Consider the following 17,094-nt stretch of genomic DNA (forward strand, 5'->3'; position numbering starts at 1 on the left):
GGAAAACAACAAATTCATTTCTCAATTAATTAAACATTCAGATTTTGTAGGTGTGGATCTCACAATTAACCTCTCCAAATTTTAAAATAATAGAGTATATAGATCATGAGATATGACATTTTGAAATTTGTGGTTTTCCCATACATTATCCATGTCACGGATTGCCCAGAAGAAGCAACTGTTGCTCCCTCCCATATCAGTAGGCACCAGCCCTCGCACTAGCCTAGGCACCGGCATAATTATGAGCATAATAGGTGCCTGAAAGCATCAAGCATAATGCTAGCATAATAGGCAGAATAATTGTCATACTGTAAGCACAAATGCATGCCACTGAAAAAGGTGGACAGAACAGCTGATTCCGCAGTGGAGTATAGTTATTTGACATGACTATTATTATAGTTTATAATACAACCAAATAATTCTTAATGCACAACAAGTGTTAACTTTTACATTTAACCAGTTGTTCATAAGCAAAAGTTTATATCATTATCCATTAGAAAGTAACAAAACATGGGAACTGCAGAAAAATTGAGCATAATAGGCAAAAATTTTTAGCATTGCTGCATAGCATAGCTATAATAGGCAAAATTAAAAGCACAATAGGCTGGTGCCTACTCCCATAGATAATGTATGGGAAACTGCAAACTAATGTCATACCTCATGACCTATATATATATATGCTATCCTTTTAAAAATTAGAGACGTTACTTTACATTCACACCTACAAAATAATGTAAAATTCAGGTTGCTAGGGGCAACAGTTTAAAATTCTTTATTATGAAATTCATCTATTGATTGCTTGTTTACTTTGCGCACGTGATTGTTGTCATGAATATAACTTTGTTTTCTGCTTCACTGTTCATGATCAATGGGTAATAGCTATTTTCATTTTGATAGCTATAACGATAGCATCTTGATTTTTGAAGGTAGTGTATACATGCCGGAGGAGTCAGGAGTTCGTATCTGATTTAATATGACACGCAATCGTGAAGTAGCTGGCTATAGCTACTTGCCACGATACAAGTTTTCTAGGCATGGAAGATTAGCACCATTTATTTATTATTATTTAGTAGCTAATGAAACAAAATTCAAACATCTGATCAGTGTATGTGTGCATGTACAAACTCATCTACACTAGAAGAGTCAACTACATCTCTCAGTTGATAAAGAGTTCCATTTGTGTATGGTGGCTGGCAAAAATGAATGATGATATAACAGTTTATCCAGCCTTGCTTGAAGTTGCCTAAACTTTTGCTGGTGACCTTGAGTTTTTGTTCCAGATGGGTGCGGCAGATAACGAAGTTCATTTAGAAGTTTGTAAAGCATGACTGATAGCTAAGTCTTGATTGAACCCATCTATCTTCCAACGAATTCTACAGAAAGTATTGATGAGACATTTGAATAACTTGAAACATCATTACACACAAATCAGGCAGCTTTACCCTGTACCTTTTCCAGAGCAGTTTTGTCACAGTACAATTGGTATATATAATATATAGGGGGACCAATTATTACAGATACATATTCTAGCTACTATTGGCCAAGCAAATGCTAAGTAAGCTTTTTGATTTCACTGATGTTGAACGTTGTCTTAAATTTCATTGGAGAAAACCTCTGACTGAGTTTGCTTTGTTCACAACATTATGATGTGTTTACTCCAACTTATAGTATGTTCGGGTTGAGCTGAATCCTCAAAAACATTTAATAACTCATGGATGCAATTACACACGATCTTGAAATTTGGCTCATTTGTAGTACTGCTTGGTCTGCTAAAAATATTCAAAATCTTGTTGTTCAAATGTTTGACATAATATTTACAGCCAATCAAAATTTTCACAATACATTTCCTATGGAGAAGCCATATAAATACAGTATCCTTTAGAGCCCTTTCCTGAACTTGTAATGGAACTAAACTGTATGTGTCTGTTGTTGACACCTTTGTTGTTACCAATAATCATGTGGTTGGCAGAAATGTTAACTCTGTTGAGAAGAAATTCACTTTTAATTTTTAGCTGTTTTTCAGGGTTCAGCTCAACGTGAACATACTATAGGTTGTTAGTAATGGTGACTCCAAGATATTTGCTGGAGCTAACCTTGTTAATGATAATAGTCAGATAAGATAGGTAAATGTTTGTTTGTTATGAGTAGATGCTCGCATTTTGATAGATTAAAAGTCACTAACCAGTCCTTGGCCCATTGTGCCAATATCTCTAGATCCTGTTGAAGCAGAAGCATGTCTATAGAAACAATAGGTCTGTAAATAATAACATCATCGGCATAGAGCCAAATGGTAGAAGATATTTCTGTCAGTAAGTCATTTATGTAAAGCAAAACTACTAAAGACCCCAAGACAGAACCCTGAGGTACTCCTGACATGACTTGTGAGGATCTGCTAGAAGCACCATCCAAAGTAACTTTCTGTTGTCTATTAGATAGATAGTCCTTAATTCAATTAAACAAAGTTCCCTAATGTGAGAGTTTCTACAATAGTGTTTGATGAGAAACTTTATCGACGCTTTGGAGGAATCCAAAAGTAATATAAGTCAGTTTGTGTACCATTGTTTAATGTCATAGCTTAACCATTAATTTGATATGTGCTATAACTATAAAGTAAATTCTCACCTTACTAGCTAACTCCTCAACTATACAATTTATCATTTGTGTAGTGGCATGATGGATTTACATAGCTACTGTATTCAAACTACAAGTACATATACCACAGCCCATGAAAAAATATACAATATGTGTAAAAGTAAGAACACAAAATAAAAAATGTAACAAAAGAAAAAAATGTAACAAAAGAAAAAAATGTGTTAGTATATCAGCTAGTTTGCCAGCCAGGTGTAACCTATGTCAGTTGTTTCTCAATGTCAATGGCCAGATTTTTATAGCCAGCAAGCTTCAGTGATTCAAGTACCTTCTCCCAGGTTACATCACCACTCTTTATGAATTCTCTGAACATTGCATCTTGACATTTCTCCACTTTATAAAAGTTTGACTGCTCAATTCGAGGAACAATGTCACCGTCGACATCATCCAGTAGGAAAACACACAACTTCTTCCAGTCAGAAACTCTACTGAGCTTTGATGTCAGAGTTACAACATTTGGCTCTACATGTACATAACAACAATTATATTATTAGTTACGTAGTAATGACTTACTTGTCGTAAATCTACTATCTTCATGTCTAGCACTAGCATCAGTACCATCACTTCCTCTACCAGTAGTGCCTGCAATATACGTGCAACACATACAGGCATCAATTGCAAAGTGACCGTTTAAACTGCCTATGCAAATTTTAGCTGCACATTTTAGTCAACACATTAGCCATTGAGGCAAATAAGCACACACATACATATTGAATTGACAACCAGTAATCTAGTAAAATGCTAAAACTGAAATATACTTGCACAGGTTTTTTTTTTTTTTGGTTTTTTTAATTGATAATATTATAGTGCGACCGGCTGCTCTATTAGAATATTTCGATCATAGTTTACAAAATAGAATTGTTTATTATCTTGCTAAACATCACTAGATCAATTACGTGTGTACATAGCATGCTACTATGATGTTAATTTACAACATATTTGTGACCAGTCAAGTAAAAGTCCACCATGTCTGCACTTTTATCAAATTGTTTTTTATGCTTTTCCACTATGTAGAGCAATGGAGGGGTAAATTGCGAAGTATCAGCCAAATATGTTTAATACTCTCCTTTGTGGTTTAATCGGCAAGGAATTTACTTTGTAAGATGACAAATAAGTTAGCTATATTTGTAAATTAAAATTCCATTAATTTTATTGTCATGAGTAAAATGCTCCATGGCAACCTATACTTTCCAACTAATATTACACAGTCTACATAGTTATTATTAAAATCACAAAAAGATAAAATAAGTGCCTGTAATTCTGTCAGTATTAGTGTTGCTTTTCTGACTGTCTAGTGTTATATGGTTTAAGTGGCAGGATAATTATATTTATTTCACAAGGGTAACGCATTAGTTATGTAACGCATTATGTAATAATTATTAATATAACGAAATACGTTATAAAAACTGGCAATATAACTCAGGTTACTTTACTTACAAATGTAACGTGTTACCTAAGTAATATAATTACTGTAACAAGTCTAATATTACGTAGTAATGACTTACTTGTTGTACATCTACTGTCTTCATGTCTAGCACTGGTACCAGTACCGTCAGTTCTTCCACCAGCAATGCCTGCAATATAAGTGCAACACATAATTTGTAAGCATCAAATGTAAAGTGATCATTTAAATTGTCTATGCAAATTTTAGTTGCAAATTTTAGTCAACACATTAGCCATTGGGGCAAATAAGTACACACATACATTGCTAAAAATGATAATGTACTTCTATTATAGTGTAACTGACTGCTCTATTAGGATATTTCAATCATAGTTTACAATTTATAATCTTGCTAAACATTACTAGATGTTAGTTTACAACATATTTGTGACCAGTCATGTAAAAACCTACCATGTTTGCACTTTTATCAAATTGCTTTTTAATGCTTCTCCACTATGTAGAGCAATAGAGGGGTAAATTGTGCAGTATCAGCCAAATATGTTTAATACTCTTCTATGTGGTTTAATCGGTGAGGAATTTAATTTTGTAAGATGACAAATAAGTTAGCTATATTTGCAAATTAAAATTCCATCAATTTTATTGTCATGAGTAAAATGCTCCATAGCAACCTATACTTGCCAAACTAATAATTATTATGTAGTCTACATAGTTAAATATATTATTAAAATCACAAAATATAAGTATCCAGCCAACAGTCATGTGAAAAGCAGTACTAACAATGAAAAAAAAAGGCACTGAATTTATCTTTTATTTCACAAATGCACACGTCTACAAGATGGGACTCTGTTCATCTGTGTTTATAGCTCACCCATATGTATCCTAACAAGAAGGCAACTTGATAAACAAAGCTTGCTTTACAGTAAACTTTATTTCTATTCATACATACGTAACTAACATCAGGACACACGATAGTATGTTGTGCAGCCAAGTACAGCTAGTGCAGACACATGACAAACAATTATGCATTTTACGAAACCAAGAAAATGTTGTTTTCATGCAATCGTAGCTCAATAGTACCTAAACAGAAACCAACAAGTTTTGTGGAGGAAACTCCCTCGGTGTAGGGCACCTCCTATTCCAAATTTGAACTGAATCTTGCCCATCCGTCACTGAGATATGCGCCTTCAAAGTTTGTCTTATTTTCTTTGTTTTCTTTTTTCATGTGTTTTTTTTTCTTTTAATTTGCTCCACTCACTATAACTCACGCTTGCTTTAATAAATTGACTTAAAATTTAGAGGGCAATAAGAGCATCATACAGCACATTACAGCCTAATTTTTGTACAGTTCGAACTAAGAACAACGGAGTTATGCACAATTTTGAAATTCAAGAGATTTGTTGTCACACCTACAGGGTAAACCGCTTGACGAAATAACTTGAAAATTGGTCTGTACTTACTATCATAGTGATGATTTGAAAGTACCAATAGTATTAGCTAAGGAGATATAAAGCAAAACCTAACATGTGAAAAAGGTGCGATTGAGATACTCTAATAGAACAGTCACTGAGAAGTATAAAATGTTAGAAAACTTTCTCTAGGTTTGCAATTTCTCTAGGTTTTGAACTAGGGACCTCCTCCCAAGTCCTTTACAACTCTGCCACTGCTATCAGTTGCTTACCTCACTTCTTATAGATTAAAGTTCTGGTTTAGTATATACACTAGAATGATAACTTATAGATCTATCAGTGGAATTCTAGAACATTCTATATGTGTTGTATTCGTATTGATATGCTCAGAAAAAACATGTGCTCTACTAGAATACTACAAAAATTATGAAAATAGCCTATATTAAGTGTGCCATGTGGCCAAGTACAGCTGATGTAGGTGGGCAACGTACTTCAAAGAAAACACTGTTTTTGTGTATTCATAGCTCCATAGTGCTTGAACAACATTTCTGCTGTGGAACGTTCCTCAGGGTAGGACATCTCCCATTACTATTTATATCATTGAGATATATGTGCTTTCAAGGTTCATCTTATTTCAGTTCTTTGCAAATACATGATGTGTGCGAATTTGCAAAAAGATACCTTTTTCATACATATTTAGACCCATTTTTTTAACTTTGATATTTCATAACATTTTTATTATTTCATATAACTGTCTGAAATTTTCCATGAGTAAAGCTACATTATCTGGCTACATTTAAATACAAACAGCAGCTTAATCTGTGTAAGGAGTCCATTTTGTTTGCTCACGTGTAAACTGTGTGAAAAAGGTTCTTTTTCACAAATCCGGTCACATATATATAGCCACACAGTTTTCGATGATTCCTATAGTAAAGGGGAAAAAGTTAAGGCCAACCATAGGCTGGCTTTGGAACTTGCACTTACAAAATCAAGTGATATCTGCACAAAAACAGCCAAGCTGTAAGGTGCAGCCTTAAATTCCTGGGTGAAAATTGTGAAATCAAAGGTGGCAGCCAACAAATGGCTGCAATGATGTTAATGCTAATAAATTTTAATAACAGCTGTTTACATTACTAATAATGGCTATGTGTATTGTTAATAATGGCTGTGTGCATTGTTAAGCATTAACATAATTGCAGCCATTTATTCGCTGCCACCTTTGATTTCATAATTTTTTCACCCAGGCATTTAACGGCTGTACCCTTTTTTCACAACTTGGTTGTTTTTGTGCAGATATCCTAGGCAGGAACAAGTTGTTGGAGACTAAGGGCTTTATCATGTCAAGCCCTTGTTTACTGCATGCATGCTGAAGGTACTTTTTCTCTAAAAAGTACGTGTTACTGGACACATGACTGCAACTGGCTGCAGGCACTCTCCTGGTTTCCTTATAAGGATTGGAGAAAGTCTATAACAGATTTAATTTTATTCCATGAACAAGAAGAATAACCCTTTCTTATAAAACATTTTCAATGGAGGCGCCCATTTTTTGCAAAATGGTGGGTGCAACTTGTCACAAATGAATTTTAATACTGGATAATTAAAGCATTTGACATCACTGTGCAACTTGTGTTTGTTAATTCAGTAGCAACTACTTACAATAATAGCCAACTAGGAATCTGTTTAAAGAACAAGAATTTGTTGATTATACATGTCAGTAGATACCTCACCCTGTACACACACACACACACACACACACACACACACACACACACACACACACACACACACACACGCATGCACGAACGCACACACACATACACGTACGCACGCACACACGCACGCACATCCACACATGTACACAGCACACACATGCACGCACGTACACACACACGCACGCACACACACACACACACACACACACACACACACGCACGCACGCACGCACACACCAACACACATATTCAACATTACTTGTTGTTATATTAGCAGCTAATGACTTTATTGCTGTATCATTCCACTGCCCCATTACTTTTAACAACTTATCAAATTGAGGGTTGGAATTATCATCAGTCCATCCTCTGTTAATAACAGTATCCATAAAGCATGTAGCTGCCTCAGCTGTTGTTGACTTCGCTCCAACCTGAGCTTTGGAATCTCCAGAAAATAAACCAGCCTTTTGTAAATAACCCACAAATATGACATCGTCCATTGGCAATTTTGTTATCAAATCTACATAGTAATTGTCGTATACTTCTCTTAGTGTTGGCATCTTCTAAAGCTGATTCCTGCAAAGTACATGTGCTAACATACATAAAGAGTACACAAACGTTTTATATTTATACCTCAGATCAAATGAATTTAAGGGGATACATATTTCATGTACACCTCTTCACAGGAATACAACTAAATGCACACCAGTGTACATTATGATATACCCTGGGAAAGTGGTTACACTTCAAAAGAGCAAATCACTTTTACAGGTTTTTGCAACTGAATTTATCACCTTTGCAACTGACTTCATCCCGTTTGCAGTAGAGTCTGTTGCCTTTGCAGTAAATTTGCAATTGAATATATTGGTTTTACAATTGATTTCGTCACTTATGCATTACAATTTATCGCATTTGCACAAGAATTCGTCATAACTACATTGACTTCAAAAAACCAGCCACTCATCACAAGATGAATCATTTTCGCAATGGAGAGTACCACTTGAGACACTAGAGAGTAATTGAAACTGGTACACTAATCCATTAGCTGTCTGTCAAGTTAATTAGCTTGTTTACAAGTGACCACACCCATTGCCAATGGCGAAGCACACTTGTGAATGTTGCTGAAGAAGCTGTAGCAGAAGAATTATCGCCTTGTTGCTTAAAACTGTTGTACTTCAGCAAGAACATGGAGCAGCTACTACATCTTGTTTTCATGTTTACTGCAGCTGCCAATCTTGTTATGGAAGAATTCTTGTGCACGCGCAACAAATTCTATGCAAAGCGATGAAATCAATTGCAAAACCGACGAATTCAATTGCAAAAGGCCACTTTTACCATACCCTTGAGGTGGATGTAGTAGTGGTGCCTTTATAAAAGCTCAGGCAGAAATTGATTACGGAAATTAATTAATGCTCACATGACCATTACCACAAATTGTACCAAAAATCACACAAAGACGTTTTCCCATTCTATAGTATACTCACCAGACAACAGATTATAAAAGTTAACCACTCAACAATGAAATTTTACTCCTCTAGTGCTTTGACACAACACTTCTGTAACCTTGCTTTTCTATGATATCCCTTAGCACTCATCCCCTGGGTCAGATGGTTTAGTGGTACCGTAACTTGGGAAACTTTCGTTCAAGATAATTTAGTAATAAAATAAATTCAATGTGTTATATTTTCGCAAGCCACAAAAATATTTTACTAGTAAATATTTCTGTATAGCAAATAATTGCTATTCACCGCCTTGATGCAGTATTGGTGGTCAGCACACTACAGGGCTCGAAATAACATTCGACAATCAACCAATTTCCAGTCAATATTGTGCAATGACTGGTTAATTTTATTGTTGTCCTGACATTGAGGCTGACAGAATGCTACACTACTGAGTAAGAGCAACCTTAGAAAGGCAGCAATATTTAATTAAGCTGTTTGTTTATAGTTTGTGGCCACAAGCTTTACCTCAAGCCAAAACAGTGATGTTTGAACACCACCCTACTTGTACTTGTCAGCTACACATGAATGTGCAAAATGTATTTAAAACCACGTTATCCAGTGTTACCTTTGACTTGTGGGATGCATGAAGTTTTATCTAATAGCTAAAAGACTGTTGTACTGGATTAGAAACAGTATTTATGACATGGTTACATTACGTCTGGCATGACTGCATCTTTAGTACCGAAAGTTTAACACTGGGCACCAGTACATTTTTGTGTTTTGACAGGATAAAATCTGTATTGTACTGGCAGTTTAACAGTACACTCAAAAAAATTACCGGGAGCCCAGCACTATCAGGTTTAGAAGCTAGCACTTTCGTGGCCATGCAGAAATGAGCATGCAAGATACAATAGAAATTGATAACTGGCACCTGTTATATGATGATGTTATATGATGAAAGTGACAATTCATGCCCAGCTATAGGTCACCTCAACCGCTATATATGGTAACTGTGTTATAGTAAACTTGCAGGAATGCAAGCATATTCTGGCAGATATTGTAACCCTGACAGTATAGGCCATCAGTCTTCTGTCTCCAACAGTGTATTCATTCTTCAAGTGTTTTGACCTCCAAAATTTTGCAAGTAGAAAATATTCAAGAGCAAAAATATTCCACGTAATTTATTTTCATTGGTCGAGGCAACCACGAAAATTCTTACTGTCAAATATATCCCAATCTACAGTATGTGCTAAAGCTTTGAAATTGTTAATCAGTAGGTACTAATCTGTTCTGCTGGCATGATTTTGAATTAGTGTCTAGAATTATCAAACATAATGTTAGCACAACAGACAGAATAATTATTTCATAGCATATGTCCTCTAGCCCATGAAAATGCATGTCATGAGAAAGATTGTATGCTCCAATAAAACAGTCAGTGATTTCTTGACATAATCCTGCTAATAGGGGACAATAGCTTGGTGCCTACTGTGATCAAAGCATTTTTGCAATAGCAAAAGGCAATGTTAGGTTCAGCCAACCAAATAGTAATACAGTCAAGCCTTATTCCAGTAGTTACATGGGTAAAACTGGGTGTGGCTCCAACTAGACAATTAGTGACTATAATTTCAAATTCTCGGAAACGAGACTTCACAGTTACTATTCAAATAACAGTGGCCTAATCTAATACTCTTGGACCACATGAAATACTGATTCATGCATATAATATACTTGTCAACAATATTATGTGAGTACATGAAAACATCCACTTACAGTCACTACTCCATTATCTTGTGCAATATCTTTATTAAAGAATACATCGCTATAATTGTCATTAAACGAAAATTTATTTGTGAATATTTCTAGTGGTAAAATTCAGTTTTCCATCGTAAAAGATATCTAGTACAGTAGTACAGGTATAAACCTATGCACACCCCAGGAGTTATTCAGTGAGGAGACCAAAAATGTCACATTACTTTACAGTGAATAAATATATTTATGGACCTTAAACCCAGATTCTCAGGGACCACTGGCTGAATTACTGAATCGCATCATATCAACCATCCAATACAGAGCTACTTTGTAACCAATATCATAATACTCGCTATAAAGTAAGAAATTTATAACATAATTACGACTGAACCAGCACGTACCACATCAAAAGAAAGAATGGCGACAGGAATAATTTTGCATCAGAATGCACTCCACAAGAATCAATCACTTAACCCAAAGGAGATGGCTATTACATCAGATTGCATGCAGAGTTTTTGATAATTTTCTTCCCGTACCGTAAACATTCCGTAGGCTGGAAAACTGTTTGTGTAGTGCCAGATCAGCCAGACTGAGGAAAAAGATTAGTGTGATATAATTGCTATTGAATTCAAGGCAAGGGAAGCTCACAAGGAGTCCTGTAAACAAAAACACTCACAGTACGGAATAATTTTTTCAATAATTGTGTATGCTGTATGCTTTATTTTCAACTATTCACCACCCGTTACACAGTGTTACAAATGAAAAACAGTACGAGAAGCATCTCGGCAATCAATCCAGTTGCTACAGAAAATACAGGTGATAAGCCAACACAAGCAACCACAAGGAAGCTGCATCGCACATTGCGAATCAACACCTTACGTTGTCACCAAAAAGAACTGGAACACAAAGGAGGACAAAGGCAAGTCCATGACGTGTGCACTGTACATACTGCAGTTGCCAAAAAGGCATATCTTGAGACGAAGTGACATCAAACAGTGAAGAAATCAAGCTTGTAGCCCTATCCATTGTCGAGTTATGCTTGGCTGGAGACATCAGTTAGAATTCTGTTAAATAGAAGAATTTTTAAAATTCATAGGGACTTTTAAAAGGGTTAGGGATTGGTCTGAAGATATTGTTATTGTTATTAGTGACCAGCACTGAAGGTTTGATAGCAACATGTGCTGCAGCTTTAGGATTACCTAACCTAATTGCAAGGATTAGTGACTTATAGCTGAAAATTTTGGACTTGGTTGTGCCTAACCAATCCTCTTAATCAGTCTCAATTTCCCTTCATGACAGCTTGGCAGCTTGGCTGGAAAAGTCCAATTCTTCATGATCCCAACAATATAGTACTACCATTAATGAATGTGCTGGGCTAAAAATTGTGTGCTACATAAAAAATTACTTTGGTACACACTGAAAAACTTCAAGTCAATACACTATCAGATTTGCCTTTTCATGGAGAGTAAGGAAACCTTTGTTTCATGTTAGTACGACAAACTACACAAGAGTTGTGAGTGCTTATTTATGATGTAATAGAAGCGAAGTTTACATCATCGCCATTTCTTTGCTGGGATGGCCTTCATGTTTGTCTTTGCAGAGATGTCAGGGCAAACACTATACCTACTGATTTGCCAGTTCATGGTGAATGGATTGAGCCAAGTCATATCTTTGTTAGTAAATGTGAGTTAAAGCTCCTGTAATTGATTTGCCATACTGTTGCTGTGCAAATTGGCCTATTGCTCTTTCAAATGTCCAGCATATAACTCCAAAACTATTCATCATAAAAGGCTAAAGCTTTGGCTGCCTTCTCCTTAGATAACAGAGAAGCAATAAAATGGATGTGCAAAAATGACTAGTTTTTGCTCAGCCAATTACATATTTATTTAGTGGAAATTTCTTATGATAAGTAACTGTCCGTACGCCTGCCTGATGTATTCATACCAACATAACAATTAGTGCTACTAATTTACTGTTAGATGTTGCTTAAACCCTACAAGTGTCTTTTGGCATACATACATACAACAAAACATCATGGCTGTAAAACAAAAACAATTCAAGTTGGTGGTACACTGGCATAGACAGGTTAGTAATGTCCAATTACTGCTCTTTTTCATAATGCAATTAACATTCTAAGGCTTCCAGTAGCTATTTGATTTTTCAAAAGGTACTTATAGCTAATGGTAACCATTGTTGACATTAGCCCAAAATAAACATGACATCTCATAAGCTACAAGGAAGCCACCAAATGGGAAAGTTTGCCATACCATGGTGTGGCTAATTACCTTAAAGGTGTAGATACTCAAAACTAGAAAGCAGTATTCAAAGAAGTGACACGAACTGGCACGAGATCGGCTAGTAGCTATATCTATATGAATGGGAAGTTTTATTAACACACTAGGCTTAGCTATTAGTATTTTATTTCTAGTTCAGTAAATTTCTACTTTATCTCAGAGAGAGAGAGAGAGAGAGAGAGACAGAAACCATCATAGTATTGCGGGCTCATAGTATTGATGAAAGCTACGTAACATAATTTAGGTGAACCTTGGACACACACTATCACAAATGGGGCAGGGCATGGCAAGGAAAAATACTTGCAATAAATATAGTACAGTTGCAATTTTTCAATAGCTATTAATTAATGTAGCTATATTAGCATCCTCTGATCATTCTAGGCAGTCTCTCGCTAAGAATATTCTTCTTGATGAGCTGCAGCAGCAAAGTCTAATACTTGAGTTATTCGGGACTTGAATGTGTAGTTAATCAGTTAAGGGACGCTAGTAAAGATGGAAGATGGTAAATAGTGGTCTGATATATATTCAATTCGATTGTGTTACTAATCAGTTAAACTGTTGTTTTAGGTCACGTCGGGATCCGCGTTGTGTCTCCGCCAGGGTTCCATTAGCTACGTGTATGGTAAACTCAAGTCTGATCTCTACGTAAGTAAGTGTTCGCTCGTAACGCCTTGTATTGTGATGATCATCGAGATGCGAGTCGAGATGATCATAGGCTAAGTTTAATAGATAGCGCGGACTAGATGTGCAGATAGCTAGCAACAACACGTAACTCACACTCATACTAACCTTTTCGTTGTTTTCAGAGCAGCAACTCAACACAGAGATATATATATATCTGCCGTCGATATCTGCAGCGTATCGGCCTTTTGTTGATAAGGGACGCACACAGTGTATAATTAGATTTTTTTTACCTTTTAAGGGAAATAATTACATAAGACCTCTAACTTGCATGCCCCACCCTCTGCGCATTTAAAAGAACTAAAGACCAGCAGACAGTAGGCTATGCCCAAATATACAGCGGTACCTCTATACCGCTAGCTCAGTGACTCTAAGCATTGGATTTGACTTTCATAGACATTCATAGACTCACAGCGAAAAATGCTTTCTCATAATGAGAGATAGCTAGCATGCTTATTAATAGTGAATATGTACCGGCTCTCAAACATAACCTCTTATTTTAAGTGGTATAAGGTTTAAACAAGATCATGGGCTTCCAGCTAAAATTTAGTATGTTATGTTTACCATAAGTTTAAGCACTTGATTTAAGCTTTAACATATGATTAACATATGATAAGTAAAAAAATAAGCTTTCATAGCCTTAATGTTAGAAGTTAGACTTGTTTGTGGAAAATCTGATGTTAACATACATTCTAAATACTAGTAGTGTAGAATTGGAAAAAGCAAAGCAGTTTCTTTCACAGAGGAGCTGTTAGAGTTTACCACCAGCTGTGACTAAGGCAACCAACCTGTTGTCATTTGGGAAATTGTAGCTAGCTACTATGATAATCAATTTAATTGTGTAATGTATTTTGTATAGCTATATCCTTTTTATTGTCTGTGTGTATGTATGTGTTTGTTGCTTGTATGCAGGGCTCACTGAGTGGATGATCCCTGTCAAAACATTACAATTACAATTAACTACAATTTCATTGAAATTTTCAAATCAAATTTCACAGTTGCTGCATGGCCTGTGCTATTCACCACTAAAATCTATGGTTCTGCATGGTACGAGTCCCTCATGGTCAGGAAAGTAACATTTGTCAATAACACCACCAAATGCTTTAGGAAAGTAGCTAATTAGCTATTCACCTAGATCATCAGGACATGAAGAGATATTTATCAGCTGCTTTTTTTTATGGAGCTTTATATGGCCTGCTTATCACCCAATGTATAATCTTTCAGATCCAATATGGAAGTATGGATAGCTAACTAGCTACCATATTAATCAAAATGAAATTCTCAAGCTATAACCTGCACGGATATAATCTTTTATAGCAACCTCTCATGGACGAAGGCTAAGCAACTAAAGGCACACTAGCTAGGGTTTCAAATCCTAATGTGTCTATAGTTGCTTAGTTACTTTCTGTGATAATATGTAATTGGCCGTGGTGTGCATAACATATCCACATGTTTGATGGATCCTCAGGCCTTAGCCTCTGCCATGCAAGGGCATGCTGAGGGGGGGTTTCCAGGGGTTCAGGAAACCCCTACTGCCAAAGCCTAGGTAATGCAGTGTTGCTGCTGATTTGTTCATGAAAATCAGCATGAGTGCATCATTGTACAGTCGTACATTATCATATCCAGGAGGACACACAACCCTCCCCAAAAAGTAATATACAAGATTAAGATCAAGAAGCCATCAAGCTGGTCTATGCCCAAGAAGCCAGTCTATGCCACAGTCCTACTATATATTATAGTTACTTCAGGCTCATGCAACTACTCGTGACTGTCACTGATTTTGATCAATACAAACTACCTGTAGTGTGATTTAAATATTTGCATGTGCATAAAACTACCACTCTACATCAAGAATTTCAATCCTACCAAATTGCCTTTAGCGTCTGCCACCAAGCACCTGGTACCCAGGCAAGTGCACACACCCTTGCCAAATTCTGCATATATCTGCTGTTACTTATACAGCAAAATAGAGATCATCTATGAATTTTTGTCGAAATCAGAAACCAATAAAGATATTCATATTATTGCTTTTTTTTGCTGATCTACAGGAAAATCTGTTCTGCATGCATAGCCTTCCTTCCTATGTCACTCTGTATGTCCATGATCTATTTTTAAAATGCATATTGCGATGATAACATCCCTTTCCCTTTGAAGCAAATTTGGTCTTTGCCGCTTCACTTTTGCTATTGAATAGAGTAGCCAAGCCATAATAGTGGCATAACTCCCACTAAAGTATACTTTGGGTGTTAATGTGTTATCCAATCTATTCAAGTAAACATGTTCTGTGGAAACCCTATGACACAATAACGAGTTCATTCCAGAGCAACAATGTTGTTGCATAGAATGCCTACCAATACTCTACTTCAATTACAGAGAATGATACTTGACTACACCAGCTATAGTTTTTAATTTGGGTTTGATTATGATAGCTGATTACTGAACAGCTACATGCAATTGATAATGAGCATATTAGCTAATACTCTGTAACATCAAGCAGTACAAGCAATTTCGTGTTTTGTAATCTTGTTATCATGTTATGTCTCATGCATAAATTACAATAAGTACACATGAACTGAATATAAAGTAGAGATTGCTGGAAAAAAAAGAGAAACAAGAGTCAAACAAGTCAGCATGGTAAACCGTAGAACTATGATGGAAGCCCTATATCATTCTTCTATAGTAAAATATTCATAGCTGAACTTCCTTGTTTCTATAGCTGAACTCTCTACAGGATGCATATGACATGTATACAACATATAGACAGAGTGACTTGTAACATAACCAAACTCTCTACACAATACAAGGTGGCTAGCTATAAATTTTGCAATTGTACTTTGGCTCTACAAGGTGTTAACTCATTATAGCTGAGGGTGACTTGTTTGCTGTTGAACTCTCTACATAGTGACTTGAAATGTACATAGCTGCACTCTCTACAGAGACTTGTTTTAGCTAACCTCGGTGACTGGTTTCCAGCTATTCTCTCTACAGGCCATGTCATTGGCTTCTTAATTGTGTTACCATCACATATATTATGTCTGCTGCAGTGAATGGATTGATTACAGAATTGCTACTCCATCCATACCAGTGGATAGTTGATATCAAGTGAAATGGCAAATTACTTTTGTGACATCTATATAATGTCATTCAGGCTTTGAATTCCATTGATGTGGTCATGGCATGCACAGTTTCACCAAAACAAACAAGTATAAGGAAAAATTGGAATTTTAAAGTCATCACTACATGGGTCTTGGTTTATTTCCTACATTTCACAAAGTTTTAGTTGTAAGATTCTCACTCCCTCCACTAACAGGTCCATAGTGGGATAGCATTTACAGATACAAAAAGGAAACAAGCATTGAAAAGGAGTTGTCTACACCTACAGATGTACTGATGGACATTAATTTTATAAGTAGTCCCTACCAACTATTGCCAAAGTAAGAATTAAATGTGCACTAGTATAGATGAAGGTATAGGCAATTTCCCTTGTTATATTTCCATGATCCTCACTCAAATTTGGATTATCAATACTTGTAAGAGTTAAGCCAATTCCTACAAATTTTCATAAATACAAGACCCACAAAATGAAGAATATAAGAAAAGGAACGTAGATAGCTCATCCTCTATATAGTCGACCCCAACAGGTCAACAAAGGTTGCCACCTAGAACATAACACATAACTCTATAAACACAAGTATCCCTAGCCTGATGCACATGATAGCTGAATATGAGGATGAATCCAACTCGGCTCATCACTCAAATTTT

General features: G+C 36.0%; 1 protein-coding gene and 1 long non-coding RNA gene across 3 annotated transcripts; one reads left to right on the forward strand and one right to left on the reverse strand.

Moving 5' to 3' along the window:
- Positions 1–2,674: 2,674 nt before the first annotated feature.
- On the reverse strand, positions 2,675–13,584 carry LOC136245675 (uncharacterized). 2 transcript variants are annotated; one of them, XM_066037165.1, is made up of 5 exons: positions 13,441–13,584; positions 7,432–7,742; positions 4,155–4,223; positions 3,163–3,231; positions 2,675–3,111 (listed from the first exon to the last, which is right to left on the reverse strand). In XM_066037165.1, the coding sequence occupies exons 2-5, from the start codon at positions 7,724–7,726 to the stop codon at positions 2,849–2,851; spliced, it is 696 nt and encodes a 231-aa protein (XP_065893237.1). In that variant the 5' UTR covers positions 7,727–7,742; positions 13,441–13,584; the 3' UTR covers positions 2,675–2,848. The 2 variants fall into 2 exon arrangements, with proteins under 2 accessions (XP_065893237.1, XP_065893236.1); XM_066037164.1 differs by having other exon boundaries at positions 7,429–7,742.
- Positions 13,020–14,238, forward strand: LOC136245676 (uncharacterized). Its single transcript, XR_010696053.1, has 3 exons — positions 13,020–13,153; positions 13,219–13,300; positions 14,039–14,238. It is a non-coding gene; the product is annotated as an uncharacterized lncRNA (long non-coding RNA).
- The last annotated feature ends 2,856 nt before the right edge of the window (positions 14,239–17,094 follow it).

The sequence above is a fragment of the Dysidea avara genome, chromosome 15 (assembly GCF_963678975.1).
Source record: "Dysidea avara chromosome 15, odDysAvar1.4, whole genome shotgun sequence".
Lineage (NCBI taxonomy): Eukaryota > Metazoa > Porifera > Demospongiae > Dictyoceratida > Dysideidae > Dysidea > Dysidea avara.